Source organism: Ursus arctos, unplaced genomic scaffold, assembly GCF_023065955.2.
Source record: "Ursus arctos isolate Adak ecotype North America unplaced genomic scaffold, UrsArc2.0 scaffold_24, whole genome shotgun sequence".
NCBI classification, from domain to species: domain Eukaryota; kingdom Metazoa; phylum Chordata; class Mammalia; order Carnivora; family Ursidae; genus Ursus; species Ursus arctos.
The window spans coordinates 15,126,979-15,151,071 of record NW_026622919.1 but is presented as its reverse complement, the minus strand read 5'-3'; the positions used below and the strand labels follow the sequence as shown (position 1 = coordinate 15,151,071).

Sequence of the window (24,093 nt, the reverse complement as noted above, 5' to 3'; positions counted from 1 at the left end):
TATCATCTTACATGTTGGTAAATTGGATTCCCAATTTCACTTCCTTTCTGTTATAAAATTAAACATCCATTCCTTTTGCTATGCAACTTTTCAGTAGTTCCCACTGAAATGGGCCAAGTTGAATGTCAGTGAACAGAGGTCTTAAATATGCTCTTCTGGTTTGCTTTGGCCTCTTGTGATCTACCATGAGAAGAGCAGCCCCACATATTCATTGCCTCTTCAGTGACTAGGCCCAATATTGAAGACCCATCAGAGTAGTTCTGAACCTGATAGCCCAGCTTAGCTCAGCTGACTCATAGTGAATCTGCAGACTCATGAGAAAAGTAAATGTAGACTACTGAGATTTTTGAGGTTGCTAGTTACCCAAGAAAAACTGGCTAATATAGCCAAATTCTGTAAATGTTTACCAGTACTTTTCTTTTCTTGAAACATATATTTTTGGTTTTTTCCCTCTAGCTACAATGAGTTCAAGCACAATTTATAGGACAGAGAAGATGGAGGAAAATATTTTTAAGCAGAAAAGTAAACTAGGACATCCAGACTGGACTAATTGCAGTATTATTCCTTAAGGAGTATTATTAGATTCTAAAATTATCAGCCAAGTTTTAATATTGGAACATTTCGAGTGAAGAGGGATGCTTCACTAAATCAAATGCATTACTCCATATATATTGCTTTAAAAAAATCTGTTGCTGATTTTTCTCAACAAAAGGATTCCTCAGGGAATTATATTAATGGCATGACTTTTTGTGTGTAAACCTGTAAAATACTGTAATTCCATATAATTCAGTCTCAAGTCTATTCACGAATGCCCAAAGATTAGAAATCTATTATGAGAGATAGAGTCTTGAAAAATATGTCTAGGAGATACTATATCCATCTGATCATAGTTCCAGAAAGAGAAAAAAGAATAGTTGGAAGAGAAGAATTAGTCAACATAGTAAAAGAAAGGACCCAGAGACTAATGAGAAGAAAAAAGTTAAGACAAATCTTGGTAAAATTTCTAAGCTCCAAGGATAAGGAATGAATTCTGTATTTCTGCCAACAGAAGCTTGGGGGAAGAGAATAGTGAACTGGACTATGGTAATGGTAGGAGAAATGGAAAGAGCATAGCTGATTTGAAATCTGTTGTATTGATAATCTGCAGAACTTCTGTTGCATTTGTTGTGAAGGGATGTGTCAGGAAGAAATTAATAATGATTTACTAGGCTTCTGGTTTGAGTAAATATGTGGGTAGGTGGTAAATATCTACATAAAATTTTTTTATTGAGGTAAAATTCACCACTTAAAAATGTACAATTTGGAGCGCGTGGGTGGCTCAGTCATTAAGCATCTGCTTTCGGCTCAGGGCATGATCCCAGAGTCCTGGGATCGAACCCCACATCAGGATCCTCCGCTGGGAGCCTGCTTCTTCCTCTCCCACTCCCCCTGCTCGTGTTCCCCCTCTCGCTGGCTATCTCTCTCTCTCTCTCTGTCAAATAAATAAATAAATAAATAAATAAATAAATAAATAAATAAATAAAATCTTTTAAAAAATGTACAATTCGGTGGCTTTTAATACATTTATAATGTTGTGCAAACATTGCTGCATTCATCACTCCAAAAGGAAAGCCTATACCTAGTAAGCAGTCACTCTTTATTCCCTCCTCCTTGTAGTCCCTGGCAATCATAGTCTGCTTTTTCTCTAGATTTGCCTGTTCTGAACATTTCATATAAATGGAATCTTACAATATGTGACCTTTTGTGTCTTTTTTTTTCCACTTAAACGTAATGTTTTCAAGGTTTATTAATATTGTAGCATGAATCAGGCTAGCTTCTTTTTATTGCTAAATAATATTCGATTATATAAATATGCCACATTTTGTTTATCCATTCACCAGTTCATGACAATTTAGTTGTTTCCACTTTTGGATGTTGTGAATAATGCTGCTATGAACATTCATGTTCAGGTTTTTGCTTGAAAACTTGTTTTCATTGCTTTTGGGTGTATACACAGAGTCAGATGGCTGGGTTATTCTGTATTTAACTTTTTGAGGAACAGCAACTGTTTTACACAGCAGGTATACCATCTTACATTCCCACCAGCAATTAATTAGGATTCTAACTAACTTCTCTACATCCTCAACAACACTTTTTTGTTTTGTTTGTTTTTTTTAATCCCTGTCCTACTGGGTGTAAAGTGATATCTCCCTGTGACTCTGATTTATATTTCCATAATGATTAATGATGCTGAGTACCTTTTCATGTGCTTTTTGTCCATTTGTTTATCTTCTTTGGAGAAATGTCTAGTCAAGTCTTTTGCTTATTTTTAAATTGCATTGTCATTTTGTTCTTGAGTTGTAGGAGTTTTTTATATAGTCTGGATTCTAGACTCTTCCAATATGCGATTTGCACTTACTTCCTGCCGTTCTAGGTGTTGTCTTTTCACACTTTTTCTCTTTTTTTTTTTTCTTTTTTTGAGAGAGAGGGAGAGCGCGCGTATGTTCACAACCGAGGGTGGAGGAGGGGCAGAGAAAGCAGACTCTCCGCTAGACAGGGAGCCCAAGGACGTGGGGCTTGATTCCAGAACCCTGAGATCATGACCTGAGCTAAATGCAGACGCTTAACCAACTGAGCCACCCAGGCACCCCCATTCCTATTCTTGATATAGTGTCTTTTGATGCACAAACATTTTACCTTCCAGTTTACTAATTATCTCTTTATCTCTGTCTAATTTTTCAATTCATCTGTTGAGTTTTTATTTTCATAATTTTAATTCTTAGCTGGAATTCTAAACTTTTATTTTCTCCAAATATTAAGCATACTACTCCCCCCTCTTTTTTACATGCAACATGACACAGACTTTTTTCTTTAAAGATTTATTTGAGAGAGAGCACAAGAGAGAGAAAGCGAGTGGGGGGAGGGGCAGAGGGAGAGAATCCAAGCAGACTCCCCACTGAGCACGGAGCCCCACATGGGCCCCCTTTTTTCACAACCCATGAGATCATGATCTGAGCCAAACCAAGAGTAGGGCGTTCAACTGACTGAGTCACCCAGGCTTCCTTACACAGACTTAATACAGCATTTAGTCAGTATTTCTCAGTGGAAACTCTCAGCACTTTGACCCAGTAATTCTATATGTATCATCTATAGACATAATATAGAAAGAGCTTCATAAGACTGGTTATGTTATAATGCATGATATACCACAATATTTTTTTAGATGAGTTAGAATTGCATATGATGAAATTAAAACTATAACACAATTGGGAACCGTAAGTGAGACACTTGCTTTAATTTTACGTCTCAGTATAGATCACATTACTGTCATTTCATGTATGACCATGTGCTTGTTTTTTTTTTAATTTTCCACTCTTTTCCCCCAGGTTTATTGAGGTATGATTAAGAAGTACAAATTGTATATATTTAAGGTATATAATATGTTATTTTGATAAATGTATACATTGTGAAATGATTACCACAATCACACTAATTAAATATCCATCACTTCACACAATTACCCTTTTTGTGCATGTGTGAGTACACTTGAGATCTACTCAGGAAACAAAGTATACAGTGTATTATTAGTATTAGTATTAGCTATAGTCATCATGCTGTATATTAGGTCTTCAAAACTTATTTAATTACTGAACAACATCTGTCTTTTTCCCCCATCCCCTTAGCCCAGGTAACCACCATTCACTTCTCTTTACTGTGAGTTTGACTTTATTTTTTAGATTCCACATATAAGTTAGATTATGCAATATTTGTCTTTCTGTTTCTGGCTTAGTTGAGTTAGCATAATGTTTTCCAGATTCATCCATGTTGTTTTAAGCGGCAGGATTTCCTTCTCTTTTATGAACAAATAACATTTGTGTGTGTGTGTGTGTGTGTGTGTGTGTGTGTGTAAAATCACATTTTCTTCATCCATCTTTTGACAGACACTGAAGTCGTTTCCAAATCGTGGCTACTATGAATAATGCTGCGGTGAGCATGGGAGTGCAAATCTCTCTTTGGAATGATAGTTTTATTTCATTTTGTTATATACTCAGAAGTAGGATTGCTTGATCATGTGGTAGTTCTATTTTTAATTTTTTGAGGATCCTCCATGCTGTTATACATAATGGTTGTACCAACGTCACCACAAACAGAGTACAAGGAATCCCTTTTCTCCACATCAATGCCAACACCTGTTATCTTTTGACTTTTTGATAATTGCTGTCCTAACAGGTGTGAGGTGATATCTCATAATGGTTTTGATTTGCATTTCCCTGATGGTTAGTGATGTTGAACACCTTTTTACGTACCTGTTGGCTGTTTGTATGTCTACTTTGGAAAAATTTTCATTCACGTCTTTTACCCATTCTATAATTAGGTTGTTTATTTTTTTGCTATTGAGTATGAGTTTCTTATGTATTTTGGATATTAATCCCTAAGGATGTATAGTTTGCAAATATTTTCTCCAGTTCCATAGGTTGCTTTTTCATTTTGTTGATAGTTTACTTTGCTGTGCAGAAACCTTTCCATTTAATGTAGTCTCACCCGCTTACTTTTGCTTTTGTTGCCTCTGCTTTTGGAATCAAATCCAAAAAATCATTGCCAAGACCAGTTTCAAGGAGTTTTTCTCCTGTGTTTTTATCTAGGAGTTTTATGGTATTAGGTCTTATGTTTAAGTCTTTAACCCATTTTTCAGTTGATTTTTGTATATAGTGTAAGATAAGGATCCAATTTCATTCTTTTGCATGTGGCTTTTCAGTTTTCCTGGCACTGTTTATTCAAGAGACTGTTATTTCCCTGTTGTGTATCCTTGGTGCCCGTGTCAAAGATTAGTTGACCATATATGTGTGGGTTTATTTCTAGGCTTTCTGTTTTTATGCTACCACCAAATTGTTTTGATTGCTATAGCTTTGTAAGATACTTTGAAATTAGGAACTGTGATGCCTACCATTTTGTTTTTCTCTCTCTCAGAATTGCTGTGGTTACTTAGGGTCTTTTGCAATTTCATGTAAATTTTAGAATTGCTTCTTTCTACTTCTGTAAAAAATGCTATTGGAATTTTGATAGGGGTCCCATTGAACCTATAGATGACTTTGGGTTGTATGGACATTTTAACAATACTAATTCTTCTAGTCCATGAACTTGGGATATCTTTCCACTTATTCTTCAGTATCTTTCATTAATGTCTTATAGTTTTCAGTGTGAAGATCTTTCACCTCCTTGGTTAAATTTATTTCAAATTATTTTAGTTTTTCTGATGTTAATTAAGTATACTACTTTAAATTCTGTGCCTCATTGCTCCAGAATATGTATCCCTTATGAGACTATCTCTTTTGAATGGTCTTTCTGATTTACTTTTTTCATATTGTTTTACCTCTTTGTTTTTGTTAACTAAGGGTCAGATACTGTGTATGAAAAATTGTAGAAGTAATTTGAGACCTATGACAATATCTTCCTCTAAGATTTGTGTTAGTTTTTGGCAGGCATTAGCAATCCAAGACTGCCTTAATTTAATTTTGTGGTAGACATTTGGAGCTGAGCTTTATTCCTGTAAAAGGCCGGACTAGCTTTGGTTCATACTTACTCCTAGAATGTAGCCCTTTGGGCTTCCAAACAAAAATGTTGGAGTTTTACTAGCTTCCCGTCTGTATCTTGGTTTTGTTCGCATTTCAATATTTGTCCTTCCAGCTCTTTAAAACTGTCAGTAGCTTCTTAGCCTTTCAGATGCCATTAAGTAAAAAGGAGCCCCAAACGCCAGGCTTCAGTCTTTTTCTTTTTTTTTTTTCTTTTTCTTCTTGTAATCCTTCATCATGCTATTAACTCTTCAGTGCCTTCAGGAAGATTGTTAAACATGTGTATGGTTCTAGTTTTTCTTAGGGAAAAGTTGGTCTGAGGTACATAATCTGCCGTTACTGGAAGTAGAAGTCAACACTTTATAGGTGGAAATACATAGCATATAACTTAATCTTTTTAAAATATCAAAGCAGATTCAAAAATCACCGTATAATAATGTCAGTCTTTCCTACTTGTATTTTCACATACTTTCTTGGAGAAGGGGGTAAGAAATAGAGTTACAGTGATCCTACTAGCAATTGCACATATTGGATTATCAAGCAAGTGAATATCTTCTTTTATATTTCTTATCAGGGAAAACAACCTGAAGTCCAGTTCTCTAATTGTAACACTCACTGCATTGTACCATAATTATTTCTTTATGGGACTGTATCATTCATGAGGCGGTGAGCACCTTATAAGGAGGAACCTCGTTTTATCCATGTTTAATTTCCTAGTGCTAAACCTGGTGTTAAGTGTCCATCCAGTAAGTATAGAAATGAATGTAGGTGTTGAAAATACCTTATTTGGCATCTCACAGTGAAAATCAGCATGGGTATATGATGTTCTGAATTATCTTAAAAGGTAAATTTTAACAGAGAAGGAAGAATCTTTTCTTACTAGCTCTTTCGTTCCGTCCTTTTCTATCTTAACAGGTGGCATCTCCACAGAAAGCGACTGTGCTTTTGAGCCAGATTACGCCGTTCCACCACTTCCAGTGAGTGAAGGTATGCAGCACATTCGGATTATGGAGGGCATGTCTCGCTCTCTTCCATCCTCCCCCTTACTCACACATCAGTCTATCAGTGTTCGGCTCCAACCTGTGAAGAAGTTAACTGGTAAGGACTTTACCTGAATTTAGTATGTTTAACAGGAAACCTAACAGTATGACACTTTAGGTCATATCCGATATGTTTATGTGCATCTTTAGGTTTTTCCTTTTTGGCCTTCCTAATGTCACAGACTCTTGGAAAGTGGAACTCCTACTGATTTTAATTTAGGGAATTAGAATAGTACTCAGTTTGACAGATTGATGTATTTATTTTCTAAGTGATCCATCTGTTGTGGACATATTTTTCTAGGCTTTCAGGAAATTTCCAGTTTTGCCAGAATACACTGTTGTTCTGATTTCATTTATCAGCTTGTTCATGTCAGATTAACAGATGGAGATATTGTAATTTTAGAATAATAGGAGCTTCAAAGTTCAGCAAAGGTACATCAGTCGTGTTTTCTGTTTTTAATCCTAATCTGTATATTGCACATCTATTTCTAAAAGCTGATTTAGATACTTTCCTCTCCCATTGTACAATTCCTCCAGCTTCTTAGGATATTAACTATAATTCATAAGCTGTGGATTACACTGACTTTTAATATGATCTCACAGTATATATTACCCATTCAGATCAAGTGATTAGGTGTGAAACTGTGTCTTATGGAATGAACTTTTGTCCTTTTAAGCTTTTTCAGAGAAGAAATTTTAATATGTTGAAAGATACTTACATGTGAAAATATGTAAGCCTGGGCCATTTTTCTTAGGTTTCTTTTAACATTATCTATATATCCGGTATCGTTAAGTTGACTGGTATTGGTGGGTTATGAGTGTTTGGGGCAAGAAATTAAGTCATTCCGAAAGGATACATTAACTGCCTCCTATATGTCTGGCACTGAGTTCGACAGTGGGGAGGTTTGATTGTTATATGACAATTCAAAAGAAAACAGGAGGAGAGAAGGGAAAATGGAATTTTTAGACTCTTTCATCTATTTTGAATGAGAACTTTACAATGCTTTTGATTTTCATGAAAATTAATAGTATTTCTTTATTCTTTAGTTCCACAAGGCATAAGTCATGCCTCCTACATTTATTGTTTTTAGGCTTTTTCAGATAACTGAGTCAAAATCTACTTTGATTCTCGGGTCCTTAAATAAAAATCAGTAAAATAGCCTAGTAACATTTTACTGAAATATTTATTCCCTCTGTCATCTAAAAATAGGATAAATTTTATGTGGTTGGACTTGAATAAAATGTCTTTGCTTAGAAATCTCCCCTTTTTCTTGCAGTTTAAGATATCACTGATTACTGAAAATACAATTAACCAAATATAAGATGGCTCTCAAGTGATGGTCTTCATTTATCACACATTGGAAGAGTTGGCAGGGAAAGTTCTGTTTCCTTGCAGAAATGAACTGGGTTGCCTGAGGTTCCTATCCCATTTGCCTATCCCAGTTTAAGTTTTCCTATCCCATTTGCCTATCCCAGTTTAAGCTTCAACTTAAACAGGGAATTTTATTAAAAGAAAAGTACATTCAATAACAAAGTCAATTATATGCCTGATATCACAGAGGTGAGATCGGGGAGCAGAAGTAAGAGGCATACTTGGTTAATTACATGTGTGAACTATTCAGTTTTAACTTTTTAATGTTTGAAGTATTTGAATGCTATCAAATAATTTTGTTGAAGAGACTGTCAAAGGCCTAAGAATTTAAAGATTGAGGATGCATTTTAAAATTCCTGAATGAGAGAAATCTGTCTTCTGAAAAAGGATACCATGAACATTTTCCGTGGCCAATTTTCTGCCAAGTGAAGCAGATGATAAGAATTTTTTGGTTTAACGTAGAACGAAATTACTTTGAAATTTAAATTTAAAACCTTAGTTAGTAGATTTATGAGTTATCTTTCCTTTCCTAGTTATATTTTGTTATGAATAACTAAAAAGAAAGTTGTATAGAGAAATATTTGCTGACCATAAGTAAATGTCCTCCAGAGAATGGTTTTTCACAAAATGCATTAATTTAAGCCAGCCATTAGCACTACACTTACTGATTTATCCATTTCCTCACATTTAAACTTCCAATTACCTTAAGTTCTTTGTATTCATATTACTAACCAAACTGAGTAAGTAGGACCAGAATAATCATCTTATTCTGTTTCCTTTTTGACTTTCTAATATTTAGTCCCTGTCTTCACTGTAGTCAAAGTAGTTTATTGTTTTTCTGGGCTTTTCACCTAATTATTGTTGAGCAAATATTTGTTTAGGGTCCATAATATGCCAAACACTGTTCTAGACTCACTTAAGAGAGTGGTGAAAAATTTTAGATAGTGACAAGTAATATGAGGGTAATAAAATAGGAAATGGGATAGAGGGAGAGTGGAGTGGAGGTAGGATTTCTTTCTGTGGAGTCATCAGGGAGAGTCAGAAGAGGAGGTATTTGAACAGAGGTGTGAATAACAAAAAGAAGCCAGTCATGGGAAGATCCGGAGATCAGAACCTTTTAGGCAGAGGGAACAGCCAGAACAAAAGTCCTAAAGCAGAAAGAGGTATTGGCGTGTTCAAGGAATGGAAAGAAAGCAAGTGTGGTTTCAGCAGAATAAGTCAGAGGGGAGGGTAGTAGAAAATAATTGAGGAGGTAGGCAGAAACCAGGGTTTTAGGTCATGGTAAGGAACCTAACTGTGGGATTTTAAGCAGAGCCAGAATGAGAAGTAATGTGATCTGATTTACCTTTTTATCAGATCATGTTGGCAAATGTGTAAAGAATGGCATATGAGGGACTTAAGTATGCTATGTTCATTAACCTTGTGTGTTTTCCTGATCTTTAAATCTATCTTTAACTTCTAATAAGTTAATAGAGTGGTGAAAAGAAAATCTTTTTTTTTGTTTTTTATCTTGTGAGATAGCATGAAGGAATAACTAACATTTTCCTATCATTTTTATTATAGAAACTTTGTACTCCTAACGTATTTATCTTAGTCCTTCACACAGGTGTAGATGACAACCCATTTGGTATATCAGTTAAGACTTTTTTATTCCAAGGGACAGAAGATACAGCCAAATGGTTTAAGCATTAAAGGAAAACTAGAAGACCTGAGGTTGGGCAGGCTTCAAGGTTCATTTGACTTATTTGGATATTGCTGTGCAGTGGGAAGGTATGGAGGAAAGTATGCAGAGACACCATTGACCCCTGTTACTGTGGTGATGGCTTTGCCCCAGTTCTCTAGATTCTTGCTCAGTGCTCTTTTCAGGATGTTCTTGTTCATAATATCCCAAAGCCCCTCAAGCATACTTCTTAAGATATAGATAATTAGGAGTGTCAATAGTTCATTCATTCAACACTTACTGAATTTATTGTTTGCCTATTATATATACTGTAAGTTTAGTAAAGTTAAATTTTGAGTATTCACATTTTTGGTAGGATTATAAATCATTGCAACCTTTTTGTAGGGCAGTTTGATAGTGTGTATCAAAATTGTAATGCACAGGGGTGCCTAGGTAGCTCAATCGTTAAGCCTCTGACTCAATAATTTCAGCTCCGGTTGCACGTGCACATGCTTTCTTTTAAATAAATAAAATCTTTTTTAAAAAATTGTGATGTACATAATCCTTGACATAGTAATTTTATTGCAGAGTTTATTTTACAAATAAATTTGAACAAGTTTGAAACATGTATGTATGTATATATCTATATATATGTATAGTAAAAACTAAAATCTAAACATTTATCACTAATCGCAATCCATTTCTGTGACACACACACACACACATGCACGCACGCATACATTTGGTGGTGGTGTGGAGGTTTAGTAACTCTAACCCAAAAGTGGAAGAGGGATGATGAATTCTGTTGTGTACCTCTCTATAATTTTGTATTTTTTTACCACGTGTAAAATCTTAAGTCTTACAAGGCAGTATAACAAAATGGACCCTGACTGCCATTTCTTAACTGTGTAAACTTAAGCTAATTTGCTAAAAGTCTTTGTACTTCACTTTCCTTATTTCTAAAATAGGGATAATAGGACTATTACAAGAACTGGATGAGTTGGTATGTACAAAGCTCATGAGACAGTATCTGACAAAGAATAAGTAGTCAATAAATGTTAGCCACATTTATTATAATTCTAGAAGAGATTTGGGTGATTTTCCATCAGCTCTGTTAAATATGAGTTCTGAACCTTTGGAAGGTGATCTTCAAGTAATTTACTTAATTACCTTAAGTAAGCCCTTTTTCTTTTCTGAGGAGTAACCTTCAAATACTGCTATCCAATGGTTTAATATCTAGTCTTTGGGAAATTTTTTTTGGCCTAATTTAAAAAGTATTTGCTACATAGATTGGAATGATTGTGTGGCAGTCCAATTTAGATGGTTAATAAGTCGCAATAACCCATCTGATCATGCTATAGCCTAGTTACTTTAGATGCTAGCTATGGCCAAAATATTATTTTTATCATTATTAAAAAGGAATCATTGACTTGTATAGGATACATCCTGGGAAAAAGATTTAAAGCTATTTTGACATTAAAAACAGCCTGTACATAAGATTAGTCTACATATTCTGATATATTTTAGTGTACTTATGATACATTTTTCACATGATAATTACCTTGCAATTTTTGGAAGCACTGGAATTCAAGATGTACTTTAGTGAATTTTATTGTTAGAAAAAAATACCGGGTTCCTGTGAAGATTGAATAAGATTTCTTAAAACCTAATACATAATAAAGATTGAATAAATGTTACTTTTCTTCTCATTTATTATCTTGGATAAAATGGAAACAATCTTGAGAGAATTATTGAAAAGCCATTTTGAAAATATAAAGAGCATAGAGAATGTTAGTCTTCATAGTCTGATTTATTGCAGTGTACTCATGATTCTGTAGTATGAGTAAATATCTTGCAATTTTAGAAAAAATATTAGAATTCAAGATATAGTGAATTTTATTAGATTAAAAAATATAGTAAATATGTATGGTAGTCTAAGCTCCATCATTGCTAATGTTAAATATTTCTATTTTAATTTCTGTATGGATAAAGTATCTTACCAAATATCTCACTGTGTGGTCTCTAGACCACTCACATTAGAAATACTGGGAATACTTGTTTGGAAAATGCAGATCCGAGTATCTGGATTTACCTAATCAACCTCACTTCAGAGATTCTGTCTCATTAAATCTGGAGCCCCAGAATCTCTGTTTTTTTAAGGTTAAATGAGAAAATGTATATGAAGACTTTTAAGCTCTTTGGAATGATAGTACTAATTAAACTAGGTCTGGACCTCATTACTGTTTCTAATTCAGATTCTCTAGTTTTATGGGTTAAAGATTATGCTGTTGTAAATTCCAGTGGCAGGAGTGGAGAAAAGGGGGCTCTTACTTCCATTGCTGTCCCTGTAGTCTTCCAGACCAAAAGTATAGAATGTTAAGGGGTTATTATTTAATTCAATTTAGGTAATTTCAGTTATCATCAGTCAGTACTGTTAAAACCAGAGCTGGACTGTAGGAAATACTAAGGAACTATTGCAATGGAGAAAAGAGATCTTAGTGTAGAACTGGGCTCAATTCTAAATTCAGTAAAGAAAGCCAAGGATTTGTAGCCAAGGAACAAGGTGAGGAGGGCAGCAAGGTGGATGGAAAATTACGAAGAGGGAGACTTCAAGGGTAGGGAGATTCTTGCTAAAACCAGTTTAACAGGATTGTTGCTGGATTGGCCAGGGTGATCAGAAAAGGGTGGAGGGATTCTCATTAAAGGGACTTACCAGGATCCCTGCTGCTACTGAGCTAGACTGCAGGCTTGAGGGTAAGGTTCAAGGAGGAGGCACAATAGAAAGGAGCCTGACAAAACTTAGTTAAGGAGAGAGTCTTTTTCAGTATATATATTTTGAGCAACTAAAAGTCAACATGTATTACCAAATAAAGAATCCTTTTGTGATATTTACACATGCTGGATTTCCAACATAATTCTCTTTTTAGATTTTTAAGAACTTAACCTAAGAATTTATATGTAAGAAAATAACTCTGTTCTACTAATTATTTTCATAATTGAATGGAAGTCACTCATACAGGTGAAACTATTATTTATAGTTTTGTAGTTTTTATTTATAGTAAGATTATTTATAGCAGCTGTAGTATCGTTGTATATATTTCATTGAAATATAGTAGTCCTGTCTTCCTGCCCCTATTCAACCACTACTAGGGAAAGTTTGCAAAAATGCTGCAATGTTCCTTAATGGAGGGGCCAAAATAACAAATTATTTTTACATTTTTCTTAAGAGGTGGTTTTGTTTCTGTCAGGTTAAAAGATTTATACATGGAGACTTTCTCACACACAAAAACTTATATCTTATTATAGAAAAAGCAAATGAGGGGTGCCTAGGTAGCTCAGTTGATTAAGCATTCAGCTCTTGGTTTCAGCACGGGTCATGATCTTGGGGTCGTGGGATCGAGCCCTGCTTGGGGCTGTGTGCTCAGCTTGGAGTCTGCTTGTCCCTCTCTCTCTGCTCCTGTTTTCTGTCTCTTTATCTGTCTCTGGAGTGAATAAATGAAATCCTAAAAAAAAAAAAAAAAAGGAAAAGCAAATGAATTTGTCACTTGGAAGAGCAGTGTATTAGTGTGTCTGGCTTCAGGTAACAAAATGCATGGGCAGTGGTGTTCTTGTAGGATTGAAACAAGTATGAAGAGCCCAGAGGTCCACCTTTAAAGCCTCCTCATCCATTCCTCAAGTTTAAGAACCACAAGTATAATGGAAATAAATGGGCTCTGATCTTAAACTAAGCTGAATCCCAGCATTGCCTCTTTCTGGTTGTGTTATACAAAGTATGTTAGTTAATTTATACCTCCTTTGGTTTCCTCTGATACAAAAATATGATAAATTTACCTTCACAAAGTTGCTGTTAAAATGAAGTGAGATGCCTATACACACAGCCTGGCATGTAGACATTGAGTAATGGATGCTTTTCTTCTAATTTTATGTACCTTCTCCAACACACAACATTCACACACGAAAAAAAGAAAAAAAAGAGGGAGATCAAATTTGTGACTACAATACTATAGTAAAATCTTCACCTATGTAAAATGCTTATGGACAGTGGGTCCCTAGACCACTTGCATTGGAAATGCTGGGAGTACTTCTTTGAAAAATGCAAATTCCAGAGTATCCAAATTTACCTAATCAACCTCACTTCACAGATTGTGTCTATTACATCTAGAGCCCAAGGATCTCTATTTTTGGCAGTCTGTTTTGCTCACTAAAGTCTGAGAACCACTGCCCTGAGGAGTTACTGTAGATAATTGTTTTTTTAGTAGTATTAAGAGTTTATCTCTTCAGATCACTAAAAAACAAACAAACAAACAAAAAAACCCCACATTTTAGAAGGGCATCTTTTAAAAAATGGGTTATTATATGCTCAATTTAACCTTTTCTTGATGACTTAGAGTTGTTACTATGAACATGAAAAGCTGAACTAGACTCTAATATATCTTTGGTGACCTATTGGAGATGTAGCAGTTAGCTCCTACACCATGTACCCAAACCATTACAGTTTTTCTCTTCTCTACTGTAATCACAGACTCTTGTGTCAGTTTTCACAACTCTATTTTTACCTATTACAGTTCTTCATCTCCTTCTAGTTTGAATTTAATGATGTGGACTTAGAAATCACATCACTAAACCTGCTGACCTGGTATATGGCATTCTCTTACTTTGTCATCGAAGGCATAGAAGGGTAGGTACATCCTACTGGTAAAATCCTAGGCTACATATCCGTACCTTAACTTAAGGGAATCTGGAAAATGTAGATTTTTTGGCTTTCTAGCCATAGTAGTATAGGAACACAAGTTGGAAGAGGTTGAGTAAACCAGCTTATAGTGTTTGCTACAGTAGTCTTCACATGGCTCTTGAACTTAATAGTTTCATACTTTCTACTCTGTTAATGAATGACACATCCAAAAAAAAAAAAAAATGACACATCCAATCAGAGTGATATTCAGGAAAAAAGACCCAACTTAGTGAGTCTTTGTGAGCTGTATGAATATATCAGTGGTGACTTAATCTATTTAAATAGAAAGTCTTTTAATATTTCTTGTAGGTCTTCTCAGTGATGTGAGTGGTGTTAACTAATAACTGATAATACATTCTTTTGTATTCTTTATGTACTTCTTACTGCTCCTCTGGTGCTTAGGGATTAATAATTGGTCTCTATTATGATTTGAAGTATTTCATAGTTTAAAACTTGATGCAATTTTTACCAATTTAATTAGCACTAATATAGTTTTGTAGATGATTTTACTTTATAATTCAAGTAACTTTTAAACTATCACGGTACAGATTCTTTTTAACAATTATAATGATTTATTATTAGGATAGTGGTAATGTAAGTGCTGAAATGAATTTCTTTAAAAGTAGCCCTTTTGAAATCATCCCAAAGGTAATATTAACATTTTTCTACTTCTGCATTTGCCTTAGTTCATAAATTGCAAGTATAGACATGTTATTTTTTTCTATTAAATATTTAATAATATTTTATATTATAAAATTTTTGGCAGTTCATTTTATTTTTGATATATTTAATTATCAGAATGTTCAAATTATTATAGTTGATTTTTTTGATGGAAGTATACTTGACACACAATGTTATATTAGTTTCAGGTGTTATAACATAGTGATTTGACAAGTCTGTATATTATGCTGTGCTCACCACAAGTGTAGCTACCATCTGTCACCATAATCATTACTATGGTACCATTGACTGTATTCCCTATGCTGTACCTTTTATCCCTATGACTTACTTATTCCATAACTGGAAGCCTGTATCTCCCTCCCCTACACCCACTTTATTTATCCTTTCACTGCTCGCCCCCCACCACCTTTGCCAACCATCAGTTTGTTTTCTGTATTTATGGGTCTGTTTCTGCTTTTTGTTTGTTTAGTCATTTGTTTTGTGTCCTAGATTCTACATATCAATGATATCATATGATATTGTCTTTCTCTGACTTACTTCACTTAGCATAATACTCTGGGTCCATCCATGTTGTTGCAGCTGGCAAGATCTCTCTTTTTGTTTTTTATGGTCATCTATCATATCAGTGGACACTTGAGTTGTTTCTATATCTTGGCTATTGTAAATAATGCTGCAGTAAACATAGGGGTACATAGATCTTTTTGAATTAGTGTTTTCATTTTCTTTGGGTAAATACCCAGTAGTGAAATTACTGGATCATGTTATATTTCTATTTAATTATTATAGTTGAAATAAAACATGGTTTATATCTTCAGAAAGTATTACACACCATACATATAATTGATCTATTTTTTCCTTTTTTCCATTGTGCATTTATGTATATTTATATATGCTTGAATGCTATTATTTGAAAACAAATACAGAAAGTAATTTTATTAATCATTTAACTCAAGGAGATAGTAGAACAACTTAACATAAAATAAATAACCAAAATTAAAAGCAGAAATGAATAAAATTAAAAACAAAAATTCTTTTTTTTTTTTTTAAAGATTTTATTTATTTATTCGACAGAGATAGAGACAACCAGCGAGAGAGGGAACACAAGCAGGGGGAGTGGGAGAGGAAGAAGCAGGCTCATAGCGGAAGAGCCTGATGTGGGGCTCGATCCCAGATTGCCGGGATCACGCCCTGAGCCGAAGGCAGACGCTTAACCGCTGTGCCACCCAGGCGCCCCTAAAAACAAAAATTCTTGATCAGTGAAGACACAGCAAATTTATTGGAAAGACTAAGAGAATAGAAAAATCTTTGAGAGGAATGATCGAAGTGAAGAAGAGAGGAGAGAGGAAAGATAAATAATATATGTAACACATAGAATAAAGAATGAAATAGTCATTGATAATGTTTTCTTATGATAAGAAAATATAGTTATGCAGATTTACAGCAAAATAACATAAAAAATTAGAGGAAATAGTGGTGCCTGGCTGGTTCAGTTGGTAGAGCATGTGACTCTTGATCTTGGGGTCATTAGTTGAGGCCCACATTGGGTGTAGAGATTACTTGATTGTACATACATACCTTAAAAAAAAAAAAAAGCTAGAGGACATGGAAGAAAACAAACTGTAATTGACATACAAATATGACAAGCCCTGTTACCATACAAATTAAAGAACCCTAAGAGCCAACAGGCACAGATGATTTTATAGGCAAGTTTTACTATACATTTAAGTGATAATAATAGTAATCATAATAATAGATTATGTGTATTGAGTTGTTTCTATGTTCCAGACAATATTAAGCGCTTTACATATGGGAGCAAATTTAGTTTTCAGAGCAGTCTAAGTGAATAGTCAATAGCTTCTGTGTGAAGACTTTCAATGAGGGCAAACTTTCTACTTTGTAGTATAGCCCATTCCTTTGTTGAATAGTTTTTACTGTCAATATTCTAATTTACATGGATGGAAATCTGCTCCTCTGTTGCTCCTGCTGATTAGTTCTAGTACTGTCTGTTAAGCTGTATGACATAAATGAACCTCCTCTTTCCCATGGCAGTCCTTTATATCCTGGAAAGCTTCTATCAGATCTGCTTTTCTATAGCTTACAGAACTTCATTTAAGGCCTGTCCCAGTATCAAGATGGCACTATATCTGTGTTATTTCCCTCATGTTCTATATCAAAATGGACATGAGGTTATTTTAGAATTTCTTTTCCTTCTGATCCCTTATTGACTCCTAGTGTTTCTCCCTTTGTAAAGATTTCATATAAACTATTTCACACCCATATTTTGCTGCTGTCTAGTCCTGTAGCCCTCCTAATTTTCTGGATGGTTTTGCACAGACTGCTGTTAGTATTTTCATGTTCCTATCCTCATGTTCTTGTAGAACTCAAATGTCAATTGTGTGGGCCTGGATTTTGAGTATATGTTTTTTATAACTTATCTTCATAAGTCATAACTTACACTTCAGTAATTCTTAACAATGTTAAGAAGAATCTACCCTTCTTAATTTAAATATATTTTCCTTGGTGGAAAAGATTAAAGGAAATTAAGGGTTGAGTAATTGTTCTATGTCTCTTGGTTGGAGGCAGGATATCGTTAAGCATGGCAAACTTTGGAGTCAGTTATACTTGAGTTCAAGCCCTGACTCTGCTGTATATTAGCTGTATGACTTGGTCAATTCACTTATCTACTCTGAGCAAGTTTGCTTATCTGTATTATTATTATTATCATTTTTGTTATTTCTGCCTCACAGGGTAATATATGGATTGAATAAGGTATTATGTATGTCAAGAACATAGAGTTTAGCTCATAGCAGCTGATTCATATAAATGGAAGCTTAGAATCATTTCTTTTGTTCTCTTTCTCATGCACTGGATCTGGCCTTCCCTTGTCCATCTTTTTATTCCAAAAATATTCCAACAATCCCTTATGCTGTCTTAGAAACATAGCTCTTCTCAGCTTGGGCTCTGTTCTTCCTTAACAATATAATTAGAGGGTTTTCCACTCTTCATCTTTGATTATGTCCTTCTCTCTCTGTATATTTCTGTTTTGGACATAGGTCTGTCTTTATCAGAAAATTCCTGGTATGGCCATATTTATTTCTTTATATTTTTCTGTACATTTGTGATTGTATAAATTACTTATTAATTTTTAACCTGTACTCTGAAGCTATATCCCTCTTAGAATTACTGACCATTGGCTCACAGCTTCTTTTCTTTGCATTTTTTTTTTAAGAAATCTGCTTGCCTAAAATATGAAATGTAGATTTGACTTTATCCAGCATTCCTATTAGAATAGTGGCCCACTGAAAGGTCAAACCAGGGACACGTAGGATCTGAGGCGAAGAAGGCAATTTAGTAAGATGCAGTCTGGTAGCCATCACCAAGTGGAGACCTAAACACACCCTAAATATTAGGATGATCAGCAATAAGTAATTGTGTATCACAGGAAGGGGGTAGACCCTGTTAATCCAAGGGAAGGGAATATAGGAGCAGATGACAGGCAGAGTCTAGGAGCCAGGTGGTCAACATCAAGAAAGATGTTTGACAAAGATAGCACACCATAAAGTAATGTTTTTGGCAGATCTTTATGGAATAAAGGTATAGATATATCTATAATGTGGCAGAATTAAGGCTCAGAACTCTAGCCCCGAAAGAACTGATGGTGCCATACTGGTCAAGAGCCAGGCTCTCTTGGACAAAAAACCAGTTTAAAATTCCATATTCATTCATTTGTAAGCTGTATATCTGTATAGATTAATTCTTTTGAGCCTCTGTTTCCTCATACGTACAATAAGAGTAATAATACCATAGGGCTGAGAGAATACGGAAATGTTTGTAAAGTTTCTCTAAGTGCCTAGCACTTACTGTTATAAAATATAAATATGATTTGATAGTTACTTTATATTTTTAAAGGATTTATTTATTTATTTAGCTAGCACAAGTTGGGGGAGGGGCAGAGGGAGAGCGAGAATCCCAAGCAGACTCCCCACTCAGTGTGGAGCTCTAGGGGGGTGCTTGATCCCAGGACCCTGAGATAATGACCTGAGCTTGAAATCAAGAGTCAGATGCTTAACTGACTGAGCCACCCAGGCGCCCCGGTTACTTACTTTTTAAATATCATTATCCTTACCATCATTAAGGTCTGTAACATTCACTATCATATCCTGGATATAATCCTCAGTATTTAAAAAAGTCTCAAGGAAAATACACGTTTACTTATAAAATTACATGGGCTAGCTTACTTTGCTTTGGATGAAATTATATCACCTTACTGTGATCAGTTCACATTTATTTGAAACTTCAGTAAATAGTTATTATATCATTGTTTAATAAAATTTTTGATACATAAAATCTTTCAAAATATTGTCTATATAAATAGAGAAAATAATAAAAGTAATCCTAACAGGTGGAAAAGTTGGCAATCACTTGGTTAATAATTTCAGATATGCTTTTTAGAAGGTATATGGTTGTTCTAAGAGCTGGATATCACTTTCATTTTTTTTAAGATTTTATTTTTAAGTAATCTCTACACCCAAAGTGGGGCTCAAACTTAAAACCCCGAGATCAAGAGTTGGACACACTACCAACTGAGCCAGCCACGTGTCCCAGATACCACTTTTAAAATACCATGGAGGTTACAGGGAAAAAAAACTTCATTGTGCATGCCTTCTGTGATTTTCCCCAAATAACTCACCACAATTTTATGCCACTGTTCCTAGAAAGTCTGTGTTTTATGCTTAATTGACCCTATTTCCTTACTTGCTTATCTGCCTACCTACTGTGGAATGTAAGCAGTTCACAAAGTGTCAAATGTTGAATGTAAAAACTAAATAGTATTGGTCATCAGGAATACATCTCATTCACAAAGCATTGTGAAAGGCAAATAAGTATCCATGATACTTATCCATGATCCATATCCATGATTCAAAAGAAAACCTCTCAGTGACCCTCCAAACAGGAAGTAAATTATAGTATGGGATAATAGCCTAGCACAGAATATATATTGCCATTATAGTAACAGAACTTAGAATGTTCAACCATGTTGTTTTCTCATTGTAGAAAATTATGTGCCCAAATTGATGTATCAGCCCACAAAAGTAATAAACATGTGGCGTGACAGACTACTCCCTCTCTGATGAACATTTTAAACACCAGAGGGCAGAATGCTCCAAAGGACATTTTCTTTATTATAAATACATCATCTTCTTGTCATTTATTCTTTCATGTCACTGGCTACATTAAAAATAAGAGATATGGCCATTTTGGAATTGTCTATGTGTATGAATGGTCTGTTTTGTTTAGACAGCATAATGAACAGTGTTCTGATACATAGCAGAGTTGACTCAACATCTATATTTTTCTTCCTTTTCTGGTTAAGTCAATATTTTTGGCTTCTAAAGTGATTAAATTTAAAAAATTGTATATACATCTATATCTCTCCATGAATTTCATAAATTCAGGTTCACTTAATGAATTAAGTGAGAGGAAGAAGATTTGGTATTTATATCTTGTAGCTCAGTATGCTCTTTTATGTTCTAATCAGTAAAAAAGTTCTGAAAGAGCCACCTGCCATCAAATGATCTTTTTCAGATGTTGAGGTTATAATTTAGAGGTAACATCACACATTTGGGAAATTTTATTCCTGGGGTAGGTAATAGAGTCAACATACCAAGTAAAAACTGTATATAATGAAAATTATCCTCAGAGGTCCTTTAAATATCATTCATGGCATTCAGTAAACAAATACTGCTTTTCAATATGTCCAGCCTGCCAGTTTATCTTACTCTTTTATTGACCATCAGACGAATAGTTGTCTTACATGTAGAGGCCACATTATATGGTGTGTAGGAATATATTTCTTTCTCTTCTCTTAGTCACCATTGTACTGTTGCCAGTTGAAGTTCTAATTTGGAGCAGTAGTCATTCCTAAGAAAGGAAAAAGCCAACATTAGAAATCTGGCCAAAGCTTGAAGGGGTGCCTGGGTGGCTCAGTTGGTTAAGCATTCAACTTTTGATCTCATTTCAGGGTCATGAGTTCAAGCCCTGTGTTGGGCTCCATGCTGGGCATGGAACCTACAAAAAAAAAAAGAAAGAGAGAGAGAAAGAAAAGAAAAGAAAAGAAAGAGAAGGGGAAGGGAAGGAAGAAATCAGACCAAAGCTTGAATTGCTATAACAAGTAGGATAGATTACTTTCTTACTTCTGTGGGAAAAAAAAAAAGGATTTTGTATATTCACCTCTTCATAAGTATTACCCTACCTTTAAACACTACAGAGTTTAGCACTGATGATTACTCCTTTGAGGAAGTTTCTGAAGGGGGAAGATTGAAAAAAGAAAAATAATATAAAACTCTGTGTAAGTTTTAGAATGGTTTACCTATATAAAGCATAAGGCAGTTAAAAATTAGTAGCCAAGGAAATAATTCAGCACCTTAAATCTTTCTCTACTCTTACCTTAAACCCATTTTTATAAAAACAAAATAAAACCTATGTATTTTGTCTTCTAAAGTACCTCAACCATGTCCACTTCCCCATCAGCTCCTATAGAGCATAAACAACATTAAAATGAATGTCAGTGGAAAGTGATTATTTGTGAAAGTTTGCATTTTTTTACAAAATTATTTTAGAATCCTTCTAATGCATGGATCCGCTCAACTTGATTTGGGACAGATGTGGACTTGCCCTCTTTTTCCTAAAGGTATTGAGTTCTTGGTATTCTAAAAGTAACAACTAAAGAGAATTTCCTACAAAAATAACCATTGTGGAAAGACAGTATTTAATTTTAAAACTTTACCAGAGAGAGGGGGTTAGATTATCAAGGAAAGAGAATTTGAGGTATGCTGTCTGTGGAATTTTTAAATCTAACGTAAATACTTATTTTTAGGTTTGCCCTAAGGTTTTCTAGTTAGGTGAGATAAGGAGAAATTGAAAGTAATTTGAAACATGTTTCTCACTTTGCCTGTTGTTTAGTATTATCATTCTATCAAAATTGCTTATTCTTTTTTACCTCCAAGTTATAATTTTCTAAAGACATGAATAAGTCATATTGGGGTAGTGGAATTACTTTTACATGATTATCTTAAATAATCCTTTAACATCAGTCCACAGCATCTCTGTTTACCGTAATTTAAAAATGAAATGGCTCCTTGCAACAAATATGTGCAGTGTGATGAGACCGTACATTCAATCAAACATAAAAACTAGCTTGAAATCTGTTTTCTCTTATGGTCCATTTTCTGTCTGCTGAGTCTATTAAAATCTATTTTCCCTTTTTATCTTCACTGTTTTGCTTAATTGGGTATTTTTAAATAAGATAACATAGATTTTTAGAATTTCAAGGCTTTACATTATTTTATTTTATTTCTATAGTTGCTTTAGGAAGAAGTAGAAAATATGTTATTACTCAGACTTTACTGCTGATGAGTTTAAGTATTGGAATTAAGTGACTTAGGGTTATGTCTTGTAAGCAACTAAGCCATTATTACAACTATAATCAGAAGACAAGGGTGTATCCTTTCTTTTCTTTTCTTTTTTTTTTTTTTAAGATTTTATTTATTCCTTAGAGAGAGGGAGAGAGAGCAAGAGCACAAGCAGGGGGAGCGGCAGGCAGAGGGAGAAGCAGGCTCCCTGCTGAGCAAGGAGCCCAATGTGGAACTGAATCCCAGAACCCTGGGATCATGACCTGAACCAAAGGCAGATGCTTAACCGACTGAGCCACCCAGGTGTCCTTTCTATTAAATTGCAGTCCTTTTCATTCACATTGTATTAAGGTTATTATCATTTATGAAGCTTAAAATATCATAAATCCACAACTAACAAATATGTAATTATACCGGAATTATTGTTATACTGGCAGTGCTGTCCACATAAGAGAACATTGTAATAAATGTTTTACCTAATTGTTTTGCTTTATTTTGTATCTTAACATTTCATTAAATACACTGTGCTAGGAAGGAAGCATGCACCCATATGATACAGAACAATTTCATGTAGAATTGCCCTCTCTCCATAGATGGATAGCACCAGTGGATCCTGCTCTAGAACCCTAATAAAACGTGGCTCAGAGCTGTGTCTGGACTACTGCAGGGAGAGTACCATAACCACTGCTCAGCTTACGCATCGACACTATCCTAGTTTTCTCTTCTCCCATGATTCTTTTTTTTTTTTTTTAAAGATTTTATTTATTCATTCGACAGAGATAGAGACAGCCAGCGAGAGAGGGAACACAAGCAGGGGGAGTGGGAGAGGAAGAAGCAGGCTCCTAGCAGAGGAGCCTGATGTGGGGCTCGATCCCAGAACGCTGGGATCACGCCCTGAGCCGAAGGCAGACGCTTAACCGCTGTGCCACCCAGGCGTCCCTCCCATGATTCTTTTTTGCCACTAATTTTGTCCGCTGGAAGGGAAGGGACTCTTCTGGATTCCTAGATTCTCACAGGAGAAACTGTCACGAGAAAGGTTCTCCAGGGCCAATAGGGAAAGACCTTTAGAAGCATGGGGTGGAACAGTAACCCTGTCTCACCAGTGATTGACACAAGGAATTTCCTTGGTCATAAGTAAAGGCTATGGGCATTTTTAGGGAAGTTTGTGTCTTTTGAATCTTTCTGTCTCTAGAAGGAATATGGGAGGTAGTTTGCCTGTCTTTGAAATTAATATCATTGCTCCTGTATCAGTCAATTGATGGTTCTCTAGTTTTGGTGTATTTGAAGCTACCATCTGAATGAAAGACATTTAGTCAGGTTTTTAGTATCTCTAAGTGTTTAAAAATAAATTTTCTGCTATCACATTCTAGACAGTTCTTTACTTATCGCTGTCTAATTTTACCATTTAACCCAATAAATTATGAAGATACCACAGGCACATGTTAGCTTGCTGAAGTGTTATTAATCTTTTTAGTTACCTCAGTATGTGGTTTTTTTGTGTCTACTTAGGTACTGTATTTTGCAATATTTGTTCACACACTTCTGATTTAGGAATTCAGAACACGGGGCGCCTGGGTGGCACAGTGGTTGGGCGTCTGCCTCCGGCTCAGGACGTGATCCCGGCGTTATGGGATCAAGCCCCACATC

At 35.0% G+C, this 24,093-nt stretch overlaps 1 protein-coding gene across 4 annotated transcripts in view; it reads left to right on the top strand.

Annotated features, from left to right (window-relative positions):
- Positions 1–24,093, top strand: part of TANC2 (tetratricopeptide repeat, ankyrin repeat and coiled-coil containing 2) — a 359,716-nt gene that overhangs the window by 122,809 nt on the left and 212,814 nt on the right. For 3 of the 4 annotated variants that reach the window (XM_057318083.1, XM_057318081.1, XM_057318082.1), the window contains exon 4: positions 6,465–6,647. In XM_057318083.1, coding sequence (XP_057174066.1) covers positions 6,465–6,647 — 183 coding nt within the window. The remainder of the gene's footprint in view (positions 1–6,464; positions 6,648–24,093) is intronic. The other variant, XM_057318084.1, reaches the window with a different exon arrangement.